Source organism: Lepidochelys olivacea, assembly GCF_965140295.1.
Source record: "Lepidochelys olivacea isolate rLepOli2 genome assembly, chromosome: 11".
Lineage (NCBI taxonomy): Eukaryota > Metazoa > Chordata > Testudines > Cheloniidae > Lepidochelys > Lepidochelys olivacea.
The window spans coordinates 56,700,131-56,719,388 of NC_140421.1; the positions used below are offsets into that span (position 1 = coordinate 56,700,131).

The 19,258-nt window shown below is 39.7% G+C and overlaps 1 protein-coding gene across 4 annotated transcripts in view; it reads right to left on the reverse strand.

Moving 5' to 3' along the window:
• Positions 1–19,258, reverse strand: part of HECW2 (HECT, C2 and WW domain containing E3 ubiquitin protein ligase 2) — a 256,577-nt gene that overhangs the window by 70,120 nt on the left and 167,199 nt on the right. For 3 of the 4 annotated variants that reach the window (XR_014713565.1, XM_084643180.1, XM_084643181.1), the window contains exons 6-9: positions 17,346–17,515; positions 15,315–15,457; positions 3,451–3,551; positions 763–2,109 (exon numbers count right to left, since the gene is read on the reverse strand). Coding sequence is in view for 3 of the 4 variants with exons in the window: in XM_084643180.1 (XP_084499306.1) it covers positions 763–2,109; positions 3,451–3,551; positions 15,315–15,457; positions 17,346–17,515 (1,761 nt within the window). In the remaining variant the exon portion in view is untranslated. The remainder of the gene's footprint in view (positions 1–762; positions 2,110–3,450; positions 3,552–15,314; positions 15,458–17,345; positions 17,516–19,258) is intronic. The other variant, XM_084643182.1, reaches the window with a different exon arrangement.

The window sequence follows — 19,258 nt, forward strand, 5'->3', positions numbered from 1 at the left end:
AATCCCTCTAGGCTAAACCTTAAGTTACAAAAAGACACAAAACCAGGAATATACATTCCATTCAGCACAACTTATTTTATCAGCCATTTAAACAAAACAGAATCTAACGCATATCTAACTAGATTGCTTACTGACTTTTTACAGGAGTTCTGACCTGCATTCCTGCTCTGGTCCCGGCAAAAAGAACACACAGATAGAGAGAACCCTTTGTCTTCCCCCCCCCCCCCCCAGCTTTGAAAGGATCTTGTCTCCTCATTGGTCATTTTGATCAGGTGCCAGCGAGGTTGTCTTAGCTTCTTAACCCTTTACAGGTGAAAGGGTTTTTCCTCTGGCCAGGAGGGATTTAAAGGTGTTTATCCTTCCCTTTATATTTATGACAGATGCATAAAGATTTGTTTTCCCCTTTCCCCAAAACAATAAAAGTGCCAGGAGCTCAATTTCTCATTTATTAGTTTTCTGGTTTGTTTTTCCCCTCATTAATAATTTTGATTAGCCAACACAGTAACAGGATGTGGTTTCTTTTCCAAGATACAACACTTTCCATTTCAATTTTTTTTAAATCTGATTTTCAAAACCATAACAAATTGATTAAAATACTATTTAAATGTTTTTTTTTAAATCAGACTATTTCAAAACCCACCAAGAACAGAACTATTTTGAAATTTTTATGAATTAAGTATTTTTAAACAACTCTTCTAATGACTGCAGAAAAGACTTCTCACTTATAAAACAGCCCCATTTATTGACTACCATAGTAATTACCTCCAGTAGCTCCTTCAACTTGTGTAGCTCCCTCCTCGCAAGCAGCTTGGGCCCCTCCAGTTTCTTCATCCTGACACTGGCTACTTGCTGCTGCAGCCTGCAGACTCCTCCTCTGCCAAATTTCTTCGGAGTCATCTCTATCCTGTAATTCAGCTAGCTGCCGAGCCTCCTCTTGAGTGCTGGGTAACCGCACCGCAGGTAAAGAGCCAGGAGTGCACACAGAGTCCTGTGTTTCTGTAGCAGGCTCGCTTCTGGTCACATGGGTGGCACAAGCTCCCTCTTCCTCTTCCTGAGAAGAAAAGGCAGGAGTCTCAGAAAACCTGGCACTTTCAAAAGAAGAACACCGAGTTTCAACTGAGGAGAGACGTGTAGTCACACTTTCATTGCAGGAACTGTCCGCCCCTTCCACATCACTCTCTCCTTCTGGCCTGGTACTGACCTCACTGACACTTTCTGTGCGAGCAGGATCGCTGTGCTCAGTTTCTGAGGATATCTGGGAAGGTTCAGATCCTTGGTCAATGGATTCCATTTCACTAATACCTCTTCTGCTACCAACTGCAGAGTCTGAAGCTCCCGTGTCTGCACTGCTAGTAGGCTGCTCTGCCACCTGACAGGCACCCAATTCACTGCTAGCCCATTCTACCGACAGATTGTTCTGAGAATCTGGCTGGCCTTCACCTTCTTCTCCTGCTAACTCTGATGGTGGAAGCCCTTGGAGAGTCTCCTGCTGGTCATCAGAGGGCTGCAAAGGATTTTCAAGGGCTGGTGCTTTCCCATCCTCTGCAAGACCTTGCATTATCTGATTTGATGATGAGTAACTTAAAAAATTTCCTTCAACACCCCTTGTAGCTCCATTAAACATTACTAAACCGCCATCTTCTTCCAAGGAAGACTGAAAACCCAGATCTTTATGCAACTCATGCTCCTCTTCATCCGAGTCAATGTGAAGCATTGCATTAAGTCTCGTGTCAGTAGGAAAACTACTCCTTAGTTTCGGGGATGCCCCAAGTGAACGCTCACTGCAGGCAGATGTCCCAGGTCTGGGATGACTATTATGTTCTATTGCATCCAGATAGTCATTCAGTGAGTTCTGGCGACCTCTGTTAGGTGATGACCTTGCAGCAGTAGAGGTTAACTCCTCCTGGTCCATTTCTAGAGTTGTACTAGTCCTTAAAGAATGCGTAGAGACTGCATTTCCAACAGACTCATCAAGGATTGGGCCATTTAAACAAATTGGAAGTGCATCATGGTTCCCTGCTGGCAAGTCCTCATCATCAGAAGGGCTTCCTAAGTCTCCATTCACAGAGTTCACTCCTAGCAAAGTACCAACTGTTTCTGGTGAAGCATCTGCAGTGAAACACAAAGACTGGGAATGAGACACATGAATATATTCGTTCAGTTCATTCTAATATCTCTGCACAACACGATGCTATAAAAACACACTTCTGTTAAGATACCCATTTGCTGTATACAAACAGTGAAGTGAAAAACAAAACCAAAAACAAAATAAAATACACTTAAAAAAATCTATACTCCTACTCATGCAGGACCAACATTTATAGACTTCGCCCAATCTAAGTTTAACCTATTTTGTACAATAAGGAAACACAATATGCATGAAGTATCACTATAAAGGACTCCCATCCTGCTCTTATATATTCAGCACATTGCCAAAATTGGCTTTGATAAAAAACAGTTTTCTAAAGTTTGTGCTCTTGTTCCTAAGAGCAAGATCTGCACAGAACTTGAGACACATTAACTGCAACAGTCTCCTTATGAGGCAACGAGATGCACCGCAGCCAGTATCTGAAATTAAATGAGGCAGTCACAACCTGTACAAATATGACACTCTGCACAGAACAGTTTTATATTTACTTAGGTTTTTTTCTCTTTAGAAAAGGAGGATCTAAGTTCCATGGATAGTAACTGTATGTCTACACTTCAAAAATGACCCCAGCAGTGAGTCTCAGAATCTGGGTCAACTGACTCAGACTTGTGAGACTTGTGCTACAGGGCTAAAACCAGCAGTTGAGATGTTTGAGCTGGGGCTGGAGCCTGGGCTCTGAAACCTGGGGAGGGAGAAGGGTCACAGAGTATGTCTACACAGCAGCTAGACACCCGTGGCTGACCTGTGCCAGCTGACTTGGCCCTGTGGGGCTCAGGCTGTTTCGTTGCTGTGTAGACTTCCAGGCTCGGACTGGAGCCCAAGCTCTGGGACCCTCTTACTTCTCAGGGTCCTAAGGCCTGGCTCCAGCCCGAGCCTACACAGCAGTGAAATAGCCCCACAGCCCACGCCCCATGAGCCTGAGTCAGTTGGCATGAGCCAGCCAGTGATGTCTAGTTCCCGTGTAGACATATCCTCAGAAACATTTTTACACTTTAGGAATTGAAAAGAATGTATGAGGTCAACTAATCTCCCTACAATGAAAATACTTGTATGCCAAGTACGTTTGAATATATCAGCAATAAAAAAAAGTAGAAAATAAATAGGATAAAATTAGTATTTAGCAGTACTGCTAATAATAATCTCAAAAGTAGTATTTGAAATGTTTGGTCCATCACTTTCACACAAAGCTTTTCTATAGTATGGGCACTATACACAACAGGATTAGTATGTGTAACAGGTAGTCATAGTACATAATGATTTTCTCTACCCAATCATGTGTGCGCACAGGTTTTAAATCTCACCTTCATGAATGGAAGATGTAATCTCGACTTTGAATTGGAGATACCCACTTACATGGTCAGCTGGGAGCCTTCTGCCGAGGTTATAGCTGAGAATCTGGTCTCTGCAGAGAAGAAAAAAATTACTGTTCTCTACATCTTTTACTATTATTTTAATTTTCAAATGTTTTACATCACAGGCTCCTGTCAGAGAGATCCGGCATAATAAAAGGTAATAGAGAATCATGAATTCATAAAAGTGAGCATCACGTTAGCTTGTGTAACAGAGCATGCAGACTGTACACTTCCTAAAAGACAATTACCAGATAAAGCAACATAGCATATCCATAAACTATGCTTTCGTCTTTATTCCAAATATAAAGCGTGCACTGGCAAATTTCATCCACCCACAAATCTTTTCTTAGGCCATGTCTACACTACCTGCAGGATCGGTGGGTAGTGATCAATCTACTGGGGATCGATTTATCTTGTCTAGTGTAGACATGATAAATTGATCCCCAATTGCTCTGCCATCGACTCCGGAACTCCACCACTGCAAGAGGCGGAAGCGGAGTCGACGGTGGATCAGCCGCCGTCGATCCCACGCTGTGAGGACGCGAAGTAAGTGATTCTAAGTCGATCTAAGATACATCGACTTCAGCTACGCTATTCTTGTAGCTGAAGTTGCATATCTTAGATTGATCCCCACCCCCAGTGTAGACCAGGGCTTAATAGAAAAACAACAACAACAAAAATGTGTGTACTTTAAGATTACAAAACCTTTTCATTTCTGAAATCATTCTGCCCTCTGGTGGTTTTTACTGCACAGAAAATATTTTTAATTATTTACCTGAACAAGAGACACTATAATTTTTATTTTTAGGTTCCAATGCAAGAAAGCACTTATGCTAAGCTCTTATGCCTGGGCTTAAATTTATACATGTGCTTAAGCCTTAGTAACTTCAATGGGACTTAAAGAAGTGCTTACGTGCTTCCAGAACCGGGGTCTTAGGATGAGATTCTGAGCAGCATAGAACTCACAGCCCAGGGTCCTCTCCAACATAGTTTAGACAGCTGTGTGGGGCCTTGTCTAAGGCCTTGTTTACATGGGAAAGCTTTACCATTTATACAAGTATAGTTATACTGGTGTAACCCCCCATTTGGACATACTTATTCCAATATGAGTGAGACTTTTTTTGGTTCAGCTTAAACCCCTTCCCAAACGACAAACTAAACCAAAAATGCCACTTCTATACCAGCGTAAGTGTCTCCACATGGGGGCTAGGGGTAATAGCAGTACAACTATAGTGGTTTAAATTCACACCTTTGGAGAGATTTTATATATATACATATATATATATATATATAAAGCTGGAATCTCCACATCGCTACATGCTACAGCCCTGTCACAGACACACCATTCCTGTCCTCAATCAGGCATGTCCTCTTTGCCAGGGCATAGGAGGGGGATCCTCAGAAGACAGCCCTTTGGCTATCTTTCACAGCTCCTGTGCTGGCATAATCCTCCTCCAGATGGAAAAAGAGCTTTTAGAGCTCCTTTACGCTGCTCTAGCCATTTTATGCAGCATAAACAGGCCAGAACGGTGGGTGAGAATCACACCCTTAGTGCCTACATTAGGACAGGCCATATTAACTTCTGATTGGCTATGTTTCATATTTTCCACAACAGCTTCACAAAATTCAAAATGCGTTGGCACTTTAACTACACAAATATGCAGAGTATTGGTGCAAACAATGCCACAAATCAGGACTAATTTCAAATACAGACAAGGCCTAAATTAGCACTATGTACCTTGAGAATGGCAAGTTCCAAGCTTCAAACATTCCATTACATTCCCATGAATCAAGAGTAACATCACTGACATGGGAAAAAAGCGTGAGCCAGGAATGCTTTTTTATAGTTCCTGTGTACAAAATGCAATATTCCTCCTGTGCTCCTCAAACCAAAGCAAGTTTTGTTCAACAGAGCAACCATAGCGTACGTCTATTTTGTGTGTGAAAATAAATCCTGTATATTCAGTTGATTTGGCACGTCTGGTAGGAAATTAGATCTGAGTGGATGATCAATGCAAAAGTCTCTTTAAACAGCATTACATTAAATTTACAAAATAAGGGTCTGATTCACCACTGTGTTCCTCTGGTTTTACGATGCTGTAATCTATTGGAGTAATTTACTAGTGAATCAGGACCTTAAATGTTTAAGCTGGAAAACTGCCAAATTGCTTCATCCCCAGCTCGTAACAGGAAAAAGCCCTCATGGAAAGCAAGTACCTTCTCAATAAACATGTCTAGCCCCTTTCATCACTCAATACCAGTGGCTAGATCACAAGTTATCCAGTTAGAGACAAAATACACTTCTATAATAGCAGTATAATACCTTCTTTGAAATCAGAGTAAGTTCCACCACTGCAAATTGTGGCTTTGTTTGTCTACTTGAGAGGTTTGCACATGTGCATTTGCACCAGTAGCTGAAATTGGGGCTAATTCTATGTTTAGATAAGATGTAAATTAAGGGTATTTAGAGAATGGCAGCTTTCAGACTTCAGCTTGTCTAGTATTTATTCAACATTCGCATTCCTCAATATTAGTCAAGACTCGAAGAAGGAACTTCAATAATAAATAATTCCAAAATCTTACAATTCTGAACTTTCAAAATGGACTTTTATTCAGAAGATGATTCAGTGCTAAAAAATGCACTAGGTGAATTAATTAGAATTTGTTTGCATTGTAGTCTTCTGTTCTAATGAGGATGGAGCTTTGTAGAAAGCATCTAGATAGCACATTGTACAATTCTGTATTTGAGAGAGAAAATACAAAATTAAATCAGTAGCCTTCAGCACTTAGGAAACTCCAATTAGTGCAGAACGTTGCCACACATCTCCTCAGCAACACAATGGCTACTGGGAACATATCAAACCTCTCATCCAGTACCTACACTGGCTTCCCAAAGAATATCAAATCAAGTTCAACATCTCAGTCCCTACCTTAAAGAGGTCCAGGACTGGGCTTAAGGATACCTAAAAGACCATCTAAAGCTCCGAGATGAAGACTGTGGTCAACAACTTTGTATTCTGGCACAACTGCACTCTCAACAAGAGTAAAGTGTGTCTGTGTGGAAGACAGAACTTTCTCCAGGAGCAGTCCAAGACTGTGGAATGAACTCCCACTAGGAACTAAGGACTATCACAAACCTCACACACCTTCCGCTGCAAGTGCAAAGAATATTTCTTTGATCTTGCCTAGTCTAATATAAACACAGAGCAACTGGTGTCTATTTATATATTTTTATATATGTGTGCATGTATATACATACATACATACACACACACACCCACCCACCCCACTATATAAAAAAACACCTCCGCTGCACATGGTTCTCCCTCTGGGGAGAGGGTGAGAGAACAAAACACATGACAAATGTGTAGTCATGTAGTTTAACACACTACTGGAATACTACGGTGATGAGCAGTAAAAAAAAATCGATATAGGATAAAAAGAATCGAAGTCTATATTATACAAAGTTAAACCTTTGGGGCTTGGATTAATGCCATATTTTTAAAGCTTTAATTATCTCCACCTGTCCTTGAAGTCATCATGATGATGAAAGAGATTTCATTTTACTAGCTTGTTCAAAAAGAAAAACCTACTTCAGCTTACTTCTTACTTTATCATAATTTGTGTACTTCACAGTTATATTGTCTATACTTTTCTTCCAATCAGTTTGTTTCATACACCCATTGAGGCGTCATAACCTAGATTGTAAACTCACTGGGGAAGAGGCTGTCTAGCTGTCTAGCGCCTAGTCAATGGGCCCTTGATCGCTGACTGGTACTTCTAGGCACTACTGCAATAAAAATAACAGTAATTACTTGTCCTGGATGAGAGGTTAAAATATTTTTTCAAGACTGCTTTAAAATAGTTCTAATGCTAACACATTACCAAACTGAATACCCACCCATTTTCTCCTTGTGCACTTAATGTGCAATCCTTCCTCCTCAGAATGATATAAGATAATGTATATACAACTGAAATATGGAGACTGAAAATCTCTTCCATAATTTTGGCTGGTAAAACATACAGAAGAGAACTCCCTGGATATGGATAAGCACACCAAAATCACTAAGGTAGTCCCCAGACTTCACACAAAGCACTACTATGAAATAGAGAACTAGAAGAACATTTTGAGCATCAATGTAAAAATGAACACATAAGGTGCCACGGGACTCTTTGCCGCTTTTACAGATCCAGACTAACACAGCTACCCTTCTGACATTAAGCAATATTCTGACAGTCGCTCACAGAGTTGTTACATTCGTCTAGTGTCGAGCAGTTTGCAAATTTATTAGAATAAGCCTCTTATTCTGATGTATCATAATTTATTTAAACTGAGATCTGAATAAAACTATTGCACTAGAACAAATATAAGTATCACATTTAGAAATCAAACGACAAATAAGCAATGTGGGTTTTTTTAACGCAGGACTTCTTAGGAAAGTCAGTTTATATATGAAGCTGAGATACTCTTGATATTATAATAAAGTGTATGGGCAGACCCCTTTAATTCAAAATTACTCAACAGAAGGCACCATCAACATTTTAATGGTATACTTTTAAAACAAAAACAAACCAAAAAAAAAAAAAAAAACTTACCTGTGTAAATACCACCTTGGGAAACTTAAAAATTAAAATTGTTTTCAAATTGAATTTGCCTTTCTCCATTCATGCAACTTCTTATTTTGGTGGTAATATCTATGAAAAATAGGGAAATTCATCTTACCTTAGCCCAAAATTTCCTTTCTTCTATGGGAAAAGTCCACAGATCCAGTACAATTGGTCTTATTCCTGCTTGTAGCTTCTTGAGCTCAGTAACCAGACTTGTCAATCAGTGAGGCTGGGAGTGGCCACTCTCCCGAAGACCCAGTCAGCTAACCAGTCCAAGATACTTCGAAAGCTGTTTTGTAGAGCTACGTCCTTTAAAGTTTAATTCACAGGTTAATTAAAAAAACTTAAAATCATACAAACGTTTCATGCTGCAGAGCAACGTGAAAATCCACCCCAAATACAGTGTTCCCACAAGTGAAAATTCCACCCAAGGAAATATATGTTTTTTCCACATAAAGAAAATGGAGGAGAGTGAGACACTAAGCCTCCCTCAGAATCATAATCCTTGTGCAGAGTGGGTTGTGCAGAGTGGGTTGGATCTGTGGACTTTTCTGCTAGAAGAAAAGAAATTTTTGGATGAAGAAAGAAATTTTCCTATTCTTCTTTATAGGGAAAGTCCGCAGATCCATTACAATGGGATGTCCAAAAGACGTGTATAACCAGGGAAGGAAAACAAAGAATGAATAAGGAGAGAGTGCTCTCAATTTTTTAAATATATTCCAGGGTGAACAAAGAATGCAGACCCCTCCATCCAATGGAGGAGGCTGAGGAGGTCTGCAAAACTTTAAATTTGCAAAACTTAGCAAAGGTGTGAAAAAACACATGACAAGGTAGGCACTGTACATCTGTATTTGTATGTTGTATGTATGAATCTTCAGGTCAGGAGGATTCCATGGCTCTGAATGAATGAGCACGTTTTCTTTCGGCCCACTTTGCATTGACGCAATACATCCAGGCCTATAACTTACCACTATGCTATACATATAGACCAGCCCCTTTAGATGCCTTGTTTGTAAAATACCTTCTCAAGGCTAAAAGAGAAGTGTGTTATAAACATATCTGAATATCCTATTTTACCTAATACATCTCACATATTGTACATTTAGTTAGATTTAATTTTCTGGCCTTGGGTGCAGATTCTTCTTGTAGAGACGACATAACCAAGTGGCGTTGCCACTTGAATTGGACATGAGACCCAGAACTTCCCCTGACAATGTAGGGCCAACCCCCACTCACTCTGCTTCTTGTGGCTGTCCAGGAGTATGTTATGACATCCCCCCAATCTTCCCCCCAAAAAAAACAAAAAAACCAGTCATGCTTTGGGCCATGAAAGCAAGTGAACAATTGCAGCTATTGCCTATTAATTTCTTCATCTGGAACAACACTTCAGTTTCTTTGCTGGGTTCTGGATGCAGCTAGGTCCATGGACAGGCAGGCAACTCAAGGCCATCTCTCCTCTTGAAGATGCTGTACACTCCATTCTCCTGTATTTTTCCTTTTCTTTTCTTAACTGATGCTATGATGTTTATTTCCTCTTATATGAGGTGCCTGAGTATACAACAGCTTTCTTTTTGTTTGTTTTTTAAATATGCACCCGGGAACAGAGATTAGAAGCTCACAGCCACATTGAAGATCTGGTACCACCTTGTTGATAAAAGCCGTTGCTGAAGTGCTGTACAACACCACCGGTACATCTTGGCTGATCAGGACTGGACTCTTAAAACCTGATTGCTCTGCCCTTGATCCAACTGACACCATGTTGGAGGTCTCATCTTCCATTATCCTTGGATAAAATGGTTCCCTCAATAAGGTTCCCTATTCTTGAAGCTGGCACGGATTTTCTTCACCAATCCTTTCTGACTGCAACACGTTGTGACTTTCCAAGTACTCCTTGGCACTGGGGCAAGGGAAAACAGGAATGAAGGGTACTACAACCTCAGGATATTTAGAAATTTATGGAGAAAATAACCCACATGGAGTCTCACTCTCAACAGAATGTTATTGCTAGTGACCTTCGTTCTTATCCAAGACATCAGAACCATGATAGATGTGTCTGGAGAATGAGTGACATTGTGCTTTCTGAGCACTGGCTTCTGAATCCTGATCTCTGATAGAAATAAACGCCTCTGGAAGTGGATATCTATGACTACTCCCAGAAGTAATATTGACTGCATGCCATCACTTGGATGTTAGTGATATTGCCAAAAAAAATTGTTGTTCCAAAAAATCTGAACTACATAATGGCTGTTTTGCGTGCCTTTTCCAGGAACAGTAATCTGATGAATGGGACACCTTATGTGTATACGGGAACCCTTTCTGCTCAAGAAAAAACAGCATTGACTTGCATTTTGGAAAACACCCCTAAAAAGGCAGGTAGGCCCAGGAATAAAGAGGTATAGTTGGTAACTTTGTCTGTTGCATGTCACATTGATATGTCCTCTGGGAGGGTCGCATAATAGTATGTAAATAGGCGTTCATCAGATCAATTATTGATGGAAATTGATGCTTTGGTAAAAATTAAAGGTCTCCATCCTGAATTGAACTGTGGCTTTTGGAGAAAATCCACTCAAGAATTTCCAAATGAGCCTCCTGTTTGGAATTTGGGCACTAGAAAGAAGACAAAGAAGAAGTGTAAGTCGTCTTGTTCGCTGGGAGATCAATTTTGCAGCAGACGAATACGGCAGCCTTCATATGCTCGCTTTCAATTGGTTGGAAGAAGGGGATGTCAGTCTTGGTTTGAAATGCTTTTAATTCTCAGATGTAAGCCAACTCGATATCTCACGCTAAGATTCATTCTTCTGACAGCATTGATCCAACACTTGAAATTTCCTGCTCTCTATTTGGGAAACCTCTTCAAACCGAATCAGCCCGTAGTCATACTTGCTTGAAAAAATGCAGAGGGTTGTCCTGCAGTATCTCCTCCGTCTCTCATGTCACTTTGTGTATTCAATCAGCTCAGCTAGATGGACATATCTCCTATAACTCATAACTGGATCAAAGAGTGCCAAGACCCACAATAAGTTCTGTATTTCCTTTTGAGCTACCAGAATGCCTTAGATTATGATTATTTTATATTTTATTATTAATTATTATTATTATTAAAGGAGGATTTACCTGGTAGTGCCATCTATAGTCACCAAAGCACCTGTCCTCAGGATACTTAGCAGTAACAAATACCCAATTTGCCGGGGGATTGGATTTCTGGAAGAGTATACAGTACTCATAATACTCCTGAGAATGGTTTCAAATTGCTCCTCAAAAGCTGATTCTGAGGTTCTTCCCCTGAGGGTTCTAGCTTAACGACTGAAACAGCTCTCACATAAGTGAATCTGAGGAGACTTCTCTGCACTTTCTGGGCTCTTTCTTGTCCCTTTCAGAGCCTTTACTCTGGGAAGATTTGCATTACAGTGAACTAGAAGGGGAAGAAAGTCCCTGCACCTCTTTTTCCTCCTTTTACTAGGAAAATAAAGCCTTAGAAATTTCCTTTGTGGAGGAGTGACTCCTGTGGCCAGGATCTGTAGTATGCCTTTATCTTTCCTTCCTAGTTTGTCAGAGTTATAGGGGAGAAAGTGAGAGAAATTAACCTTGAAGTCCAGCCACTGCATGAATCCTGATTTATGGAGTTTGCCACCCCCTAAATGGTAGGACAAAGGGAGAGAGAGAGTGGCCTCTATCACCTATGATAACAGAATATCACTGAAGAGAGAGCCTGGAGGGAGAACACCACCACCTGCTGCTGTGCTTCTGAAATAAGTTCAACATTTGTAAGGTTCACTCTTTTGAGATGATCCCTTAGTAGGGTTCCTTAAACTTTACAGATTCTCCCTAAACCCCTGCTTGAGGCAAGGGCACATGGCACAGCCCTTTTGTGTCACTGGATCCTGCTGTGAACCAGGCAGTCTTACACAAGATGCCACATGGCACTGCCCTTGGTCCTGGGTGGACTAATTTTAATTAGCAAGCAAAAAACCTTGATTTAAATAATTTTAAATCATGTTTTGAATCCTAATTTAGCTATTTTCCTAAAGAAAGGCTGAGTCTCATTTGTTGGTAACCATTACAACATGTTGGTCTGCAACTAAATATAGCCTTTACACTAAATTTGGTGGTTTTTATTTTATTTTATTTTTTTGGCAAACCTGGCGGATACACTACATCCACACACATTTAAGCAATATTATCGCTTAACCTACATTTATTCAGATTCTTAACTTTCACATTTTTATTATGACTAGAAAATGGTGAATGTTGCCATTTCTTATTTACTAGATGATTAATTTTTACTTCTGATTTGTGTTAAGATCTATTTGGATGGAAATGCAAATTCAATTAAAAGCACAAAAAAAGCACATACATTTTAAAAATAATATTACTAACTTAAATGTGCTGGATACAAAAGAAAAAACATTTTAAATGCAAACCATATTTTGATAAACGAATATTGATTAAATAAAGGAGGACTTATCTATAGTTAGGGAACTGAACTAATTTTGGCCCCTATGTCCTTCAATATTTTAGAACTAGTAGATCTCATCCTCTCATGTCTACTTTTTGAAACTGCTTTTTCAACTCCCAGTTAGAGTCTTAACTTTGAATGAACTAGTCATTGAACTGCACTAGCTGAATAAACTGAAATGAAGAAAATATTCTCTCTGCTCCTGCAGAAGAGACTACATGCTGTCAAAAGCCAGTTAGCACTTCAACACAGTCTGGTTCTAGATGCATAGCCAGTGACTTCACCAATTCACTAGTTTGACTTTCTTTAAAATATGACAACATACACGTACTACTTTACATTAAATTTTATATTTAAATTATTTGAATACATTATGTAAAGGCTTAAAGTTATAATAAGATGTCAAATTCAAACAGTTTTTTTTAAATAAACCTATATTTAATTGAGCTTAGAAAATCTTTTAAAATTTAAAAAAAAAAATTTAAATCATCAATTTTTCTACACCCTGCCTTTGTCTCACTGAATCCCATATTAGGCCCTGCTGTGCTAAACAGCAGCCCTTTGTTTCACCGAATCCCTTAGCGAGACAAGCAGAGCTGCACATAAGCTGCATGGCATGGTCCTTTGTTTCAATAGATCCCTCAGTGTCAGGCAGACTTCCATAAAGGCTGGCTTACACCTTAAACCAGTCAAAAATAAGTGCATGGTCTCAAGTTGCAGTGGGGGAGGTTTAGGTTGGATATTAGGAAAAACTTTTTCACTAGGAGGGTGGTGAAACACTGGACTGCGTTACCTAGGGAGGTGGTGGAATCTCCTTCCTTAGATATTTTTAAGGTCAGGCTTGACAAAGCCCTGGATGGGATGATTTAGTTGGGGATTGGTCCTGCTTTGAGCAGGGGGTTGGACTAGATGACCTCCTGAGGTCCCTTCCAACCCTGATATGCTATGATTCTGTTCCAGTAGCCCTTTACCGCCTGCTTGTTCCTCCATGTCTGGGCTGCTATCCCTCTCAGCCCTGCAGGACTGGCTATATTGGGATTGGTTGATTCACAGTGAGCACGGTCCCATCAGCCTCACCGGTGTGGAAAGTCTGATCCACTACACGAGCAGGGTTCAATTAACCTGGCAGCTGTGGCATGGCTGACCATGATAGGGTCTGATTAGCCCAGGCACTTTTGCATTCTTTTTTGCCAACTTCTCTGTTCCTCTTATTTGCTGTGAGGTGTTCTACCACGAATGCCTGCCCAGACATGTTACGCAGGAAGCTGCTGCAGGCAGCAACCTCAGTATAAGAAGGGAGTTTCCAGCAACCCTGCTGCAGAGCCCCCCATCACTCCTGAGGCTAAATAATAGCCCTGTAACACTTAGAATCCCTTTTGGTTTTGTTTTCTTGTTGCTCTAAGCAGGAGGTCTGGTAAAGTCTTCCAGCAGCTGCTGAAGGCAGGTCAAACTGGCTAAGTCTTCATGGATATGGCCACTCCCAGCCTGCCTGATTGACAAGTCTGGTTAACACCCTCAAGAAGCTGCAAGCAGGAGTAAGACCCATTGTACTGGATCTGCAAACTTTCTCTGCCAAGGCCACTATTTGCCTGACAACCAGGATGCAAACAAGAACATGATGTTACTCTCACGCCCTTTAACTTCCCAGGAAGAACATATTTTTTGCTTCTGCTTCTTATGGCCTGATCCAGAGCTTCCTTGAAGTCAGTAGAAAGACTCATTGACTTCAACGGGCTTTGGATCGGGCCCTAAAAGAAGAGTGTTTGACACAGTTCAGCTCCTCCCATTTTCTTCACATGCGTGAATATTAAGAGAAGTATTATTTATTGTCTACTCCTAGAACTATTAAATGCACTATTAAATGAATTTTAAAGATCCTGATAAAACAAAGTACTGTACTGGATTATTTCTTAATTTTTATTTTAATTTGTATACATACTATTATCTGTCCACTCTTAACCTACAGCCATCTTCCTCCTGAACCACAATGCCAGGGCCCAATGTTCCAGCCCAGAATCCCTTGCCTTTATCCTTCCCTCCTTGCCCAACTATAGAATTCCAGAGCCTGTCCAACCATCAAGCAAGATTGGACAGTGTTTCCATCCCTACCAATGGTCACTTTGGTTATCTGAAAACTTGTCTTTTTAAAAACAAATAGTATCGAAAGCTAAGAAAAAGTTTTTAAAAGCACAATAGATTAATTTTGGGCCCCATCAAACCTTTATTCATAGTGAAAGTCAATTTCAATTTTGTGGTATTCCCAATACTCAGAACAATACCCAATTAGAATCCTTTCATTTCTACCCAGTTAAACCATTGTGAAATCTTTCTCACTATTAAGCTAACTATTAGAAATGTTTGAACTATAAAAAGAAACAAGACAATAAAATCTTTTTGTTCTAAGTTGGCACACTACTGTATATTGCTGGAAGTAGCTATGCCTTACTTCCTGATTTATTAGCAACAAGTTAATTTTTTTTTGCCTCAGAAACCTTAAAAAAATAAGTTGTAACAAACCACACACAGGTGCTTACACACACAAATTTAAAACAGTCTAAGAAATGCAAGCATATTCGTATCAGAGGTCATAAGGCTACAGAGAGATTAGCTTCCTGCTATGGCAAGTCTGTGGTATATGATCACAATGAGTATACGATTAATTAGCCAAGAAAAGGTCGTTTGTGCCAGTATCGCAGATGCTGATCTGATCTTCCCTACTGACTTAATTAACAACAACGAGTTAGTTTACCCTATTGCATGCCTCTCCAATAGTCTCTGGACTGGTATTGTTAACTTCCCAAGAAAGCGCTTGATGATAGGACGACTCTTGGCAAATTTGTCTTTAATTTCAATTTCCAAGACGTCTGTTAGAAGTGCAACAAAAGAATATTTCTGAAAAAAAGAACACATTCAGTAGTGTATCATTACACCGTTATTCAACATATATGTACATTTACACCACCCGTATGTGACAGGCAACCCAAAGCAATGTTTATTGATGATGACAGCTGCTTCCAGATTACAAAATGATGCTTCAATCATTAAAAACAAATGATTCTCCCTCCTCGAAGAATAAATGGCTTTTTCATTTCTATATTACTATGATGTTTCATCAAAAATGACAGTTTGGTGAGGCATCAATTTTCTGCTTGGAACAGCCTACATCAACTACTTAGACTTCCACTGGCCTTCACCTTTCGGATTTCAGTGCAAATCACCACCTTACAAGAAAGGCTAAAAACAGTCTGGCTGGTTGGCTAAATAATTCTCAACAGGGAACAAAACAAGAGGCTAGAGTTCAACTTAGTTACAGACATCAACCAGACAGGTTCAAATCGCTGCACATCTGGCAGAGTCATAAATCAGCAAATGAATGAGAGTCATGAATAAAAACAAAAATTCTCATCCTTGTCAATCAGGGTTGTATTTCCTGTGGCTGTTAGCCATCTGTTTGCTACAGAAATTGCAAGTTGTCATTGTGGAACCCACAGAGAAAAGGAGAGGGCCAATTCTGCATCAAGTTCAGCATATGTAATACAATCATAAGATAGTACTGTCAAAGCATTGCTACAGGGAAACGCACATCAGTTACAGCATGCGAATATAGTTTGTGGTCCAATGAATACTGCACAATACATTATCACTTTAGTAATAAGTTGCAAAAATAAGAGACCAGAGAAGAAAGGAGGAAACAGAATAGAGGAGTTTTTTATTTTTATTTTTTTACTGGCTATTACAAAGAAAGACAAGAGACTCCAACTAAAACTCTTATTTCTGAGCTTAATTGTGAGGGAAATCTGCATAACTGTGAATGATGCCAGAGTGATATCACTGGGGGAAACGCCCTCTATTTAGCCACAGAACAGCTAGACCATGAGTAGTGGCAGTGTTAACAGTGACCCTACACTGTCCTGCTTTGTTGCTAATCTACTTCAACCATGTTCTCTGTTAAGATTCCCATTCCCACTCTGTCCTTGACCTCTTCGTTGAGTCTGTGAAGTCAGACACCAAATGTGGCGGGGGCACATGTACACTAGAATGTAGACTCAGACCATCAATTCATTTCACAAAAACCAAACCAAACCGTGAATAGCCTCAAAAGGTTACAGGTTTTGGTTACTAAGAGGTATTCATTTTAATATTATTTCCAGTTCAGTGGGTTTTTTTCAACACACACATTTGCCATTCAGCACTCAAATGTATATGAGAGAGTGTCATTTCAGTGTCCATTCTAACAACAAAACAGCCTTCCCTGCGGAAACAAATCTCAAAAGTTGCCTTTTGTCAAGCTACATATAATAATTCAAAGATCATCCCCCTTGCCTGATGACAGAGAAATCTTTGACCTTGCCAGTTGCTATGCGCCATGAGAGAGAATAATTTCTCAATTAACTGTAGTCCAAAACATTGCCCAGGTTGAGCCTGAACATGAATGTTAACTTCCTGTGCCTTTTTGTAATGATTCTTCTCACAACATATAATCCATTCTAATTAATTTATTCCTGCAATTTCAAGGAATCCACAGGGCTATTAAGCAATTCCAAAATTTGCTATCAGAAGAGGGACTGAGAAGCTCACAGCATATGATTAAAACATGTTACAGAAAACAACTGTTCCTACCCAACAAGAGGGTTCCTACAATTACTGCAATTTCCATGTCAATTTAAATAACCAGCTCATAGTATCAGACGTTAAAGACCAATACAAAAAAGAAGGAAACAATATCCTAGTGACTTATTGCACTAGCCAATTGAAGGAGTTCTTAAAAGGCATACATTACCTCTCTGTGCCAAACAGGATTAGTTGTGTTACTGATGATAGTAGACCGTTTTTCCTGACCATGATGGGCAAATGTAGGAAATGTGCTTTTCTTTCCTGGCTGAATGGACATCTTTAGGTAAGGATCAGGATTGAAGAACATCCCTTTTTTAAGCCCAACTGCTCTAATATCTTGAAAGAAAGAAGGAAAAGGAACAAAAAGATTAAAACATGAAGTTCACAAATGAGGTAGTCCTAAAATATTACCTCAGATTTCAGTTTAACACAAAATTACTCATACTATGATTAATTAGATCTAGTGAATGGAAGCCTATGGCAAGAATTCACTCAGTTTTCCTGAGAGAATAAACAGATGAGGTAATGAGACTAGACTGGGCTCTTGATTTACATTCCGGTCTCCAGTTATTTCTAATATAAAATACTTTGCGCACTTCTGACTCTGAGTTGCAGAATTGTTTTTTTCCTGTATTTGCATTCAGAGAAAAAGCACCTAATCTCCACTCCTCCACATGCTGCTGGATTTAAAAAAGAAAGAAAGAAAAAGAAAAGAAAAGAGCCACCCATGAAATAGGATAATGAAACAATGTTTTTCAGGATTGATACACTGATGCATAAAGATCACCCTAAATATTCAGAAAGCAAGATGGTGCTCTGGGCTGGGAGGCACATGGTCTCAGCCCAGAGGAAGAAAAGCCACTCCCAAGAGAGGAGATGCGGAGTTTTCTGAGGATGTTTCTTTCTTTACACAGAGGTTTTCCCCCACAGAAACAAAGTGTGGCAGCCTTGTGCCATCTGCTGTATGATGGAGGAACATACACTGATGCTCACCTGCCAGAAGAACTTTTGTTCGTATCCTCAGTACCTGCTTAAATGCTGGGGCCACAAGCCTCAAATAGCCAGGGTAAGAGGGGCACTTTCAATACAATAATTGATTTTAAAATTCACTTTCAAAGTATTTTTCTTTTCCAGTTCCCCGAAGCCACAGATTTCTGGGTCCTTCTTCATGAGCTATCCTAGCATGTAGTGTGCAGTCTCCAACCTCAGTGAAGCCGGCACACACGAGGTCAGATATGCAATTTTGTATGTAGTTTTTGCACACCCAGAAAAAGGTTGCTGTACTAAAATGAGACCCTGAATTTGGATTCAACCTAAAAACCCCAACCTAACGATCAAAAGTAATCGTTGGGGGTGAGGACATTAAAAATAGTATATAGGAAATACCATAAAATACATACTAAACCCTTTTAAGAGCAATTTCTTCATAACTGAAATGACAGAGAAAGAACATTACAGTTCTCTATCATGCACTTCTCATCTGAACCAGTTAGACACTCTCCTTCTCCAGGCAGGAGCACAGTTATGCTTGTGAAGGAAGAAGCCCTCTATGCCTCTTTGTAAATGGTTATCCACCAACCATGAAAAGCAATTCATGCATAAAGAGACAAGAACTCATTAGCAAGCAAGAGAGACTTTAATGTTTTCCCCCACTTTTTAAAATATATCCACAGAACGTAATCTCTGTGTGCATTCAGAATAATTTAAAATTAAGAACATGCAGGATCCTACAGCCTAAGGCAGATATATTATTTCATCACGTGACCCGATTTTACATTGATATATTAATATAATAATGTACTGCATTATATCACTAATGCTTTCTGACATGCACTGTCATGGCCTATAAACAGCAATGGTTAGGGAGGTTCAGCCACTCCGCTTTCTAAGTATTCCCAACTAATTTTAGAGACCTCTTTATAAAAACAACCTATCCTTTCATCATCTTTAAAGGCCAGCATTTTGAAATGGGTTTATCTGAACATAGTTAATTAAAGTGCTCTTAGAAAAGATTGGAGAATGAAAAAGAGCAGGCTTTTAAAAAAAAATATGAAAGGCACTTCCATAAAAGGAAGATTA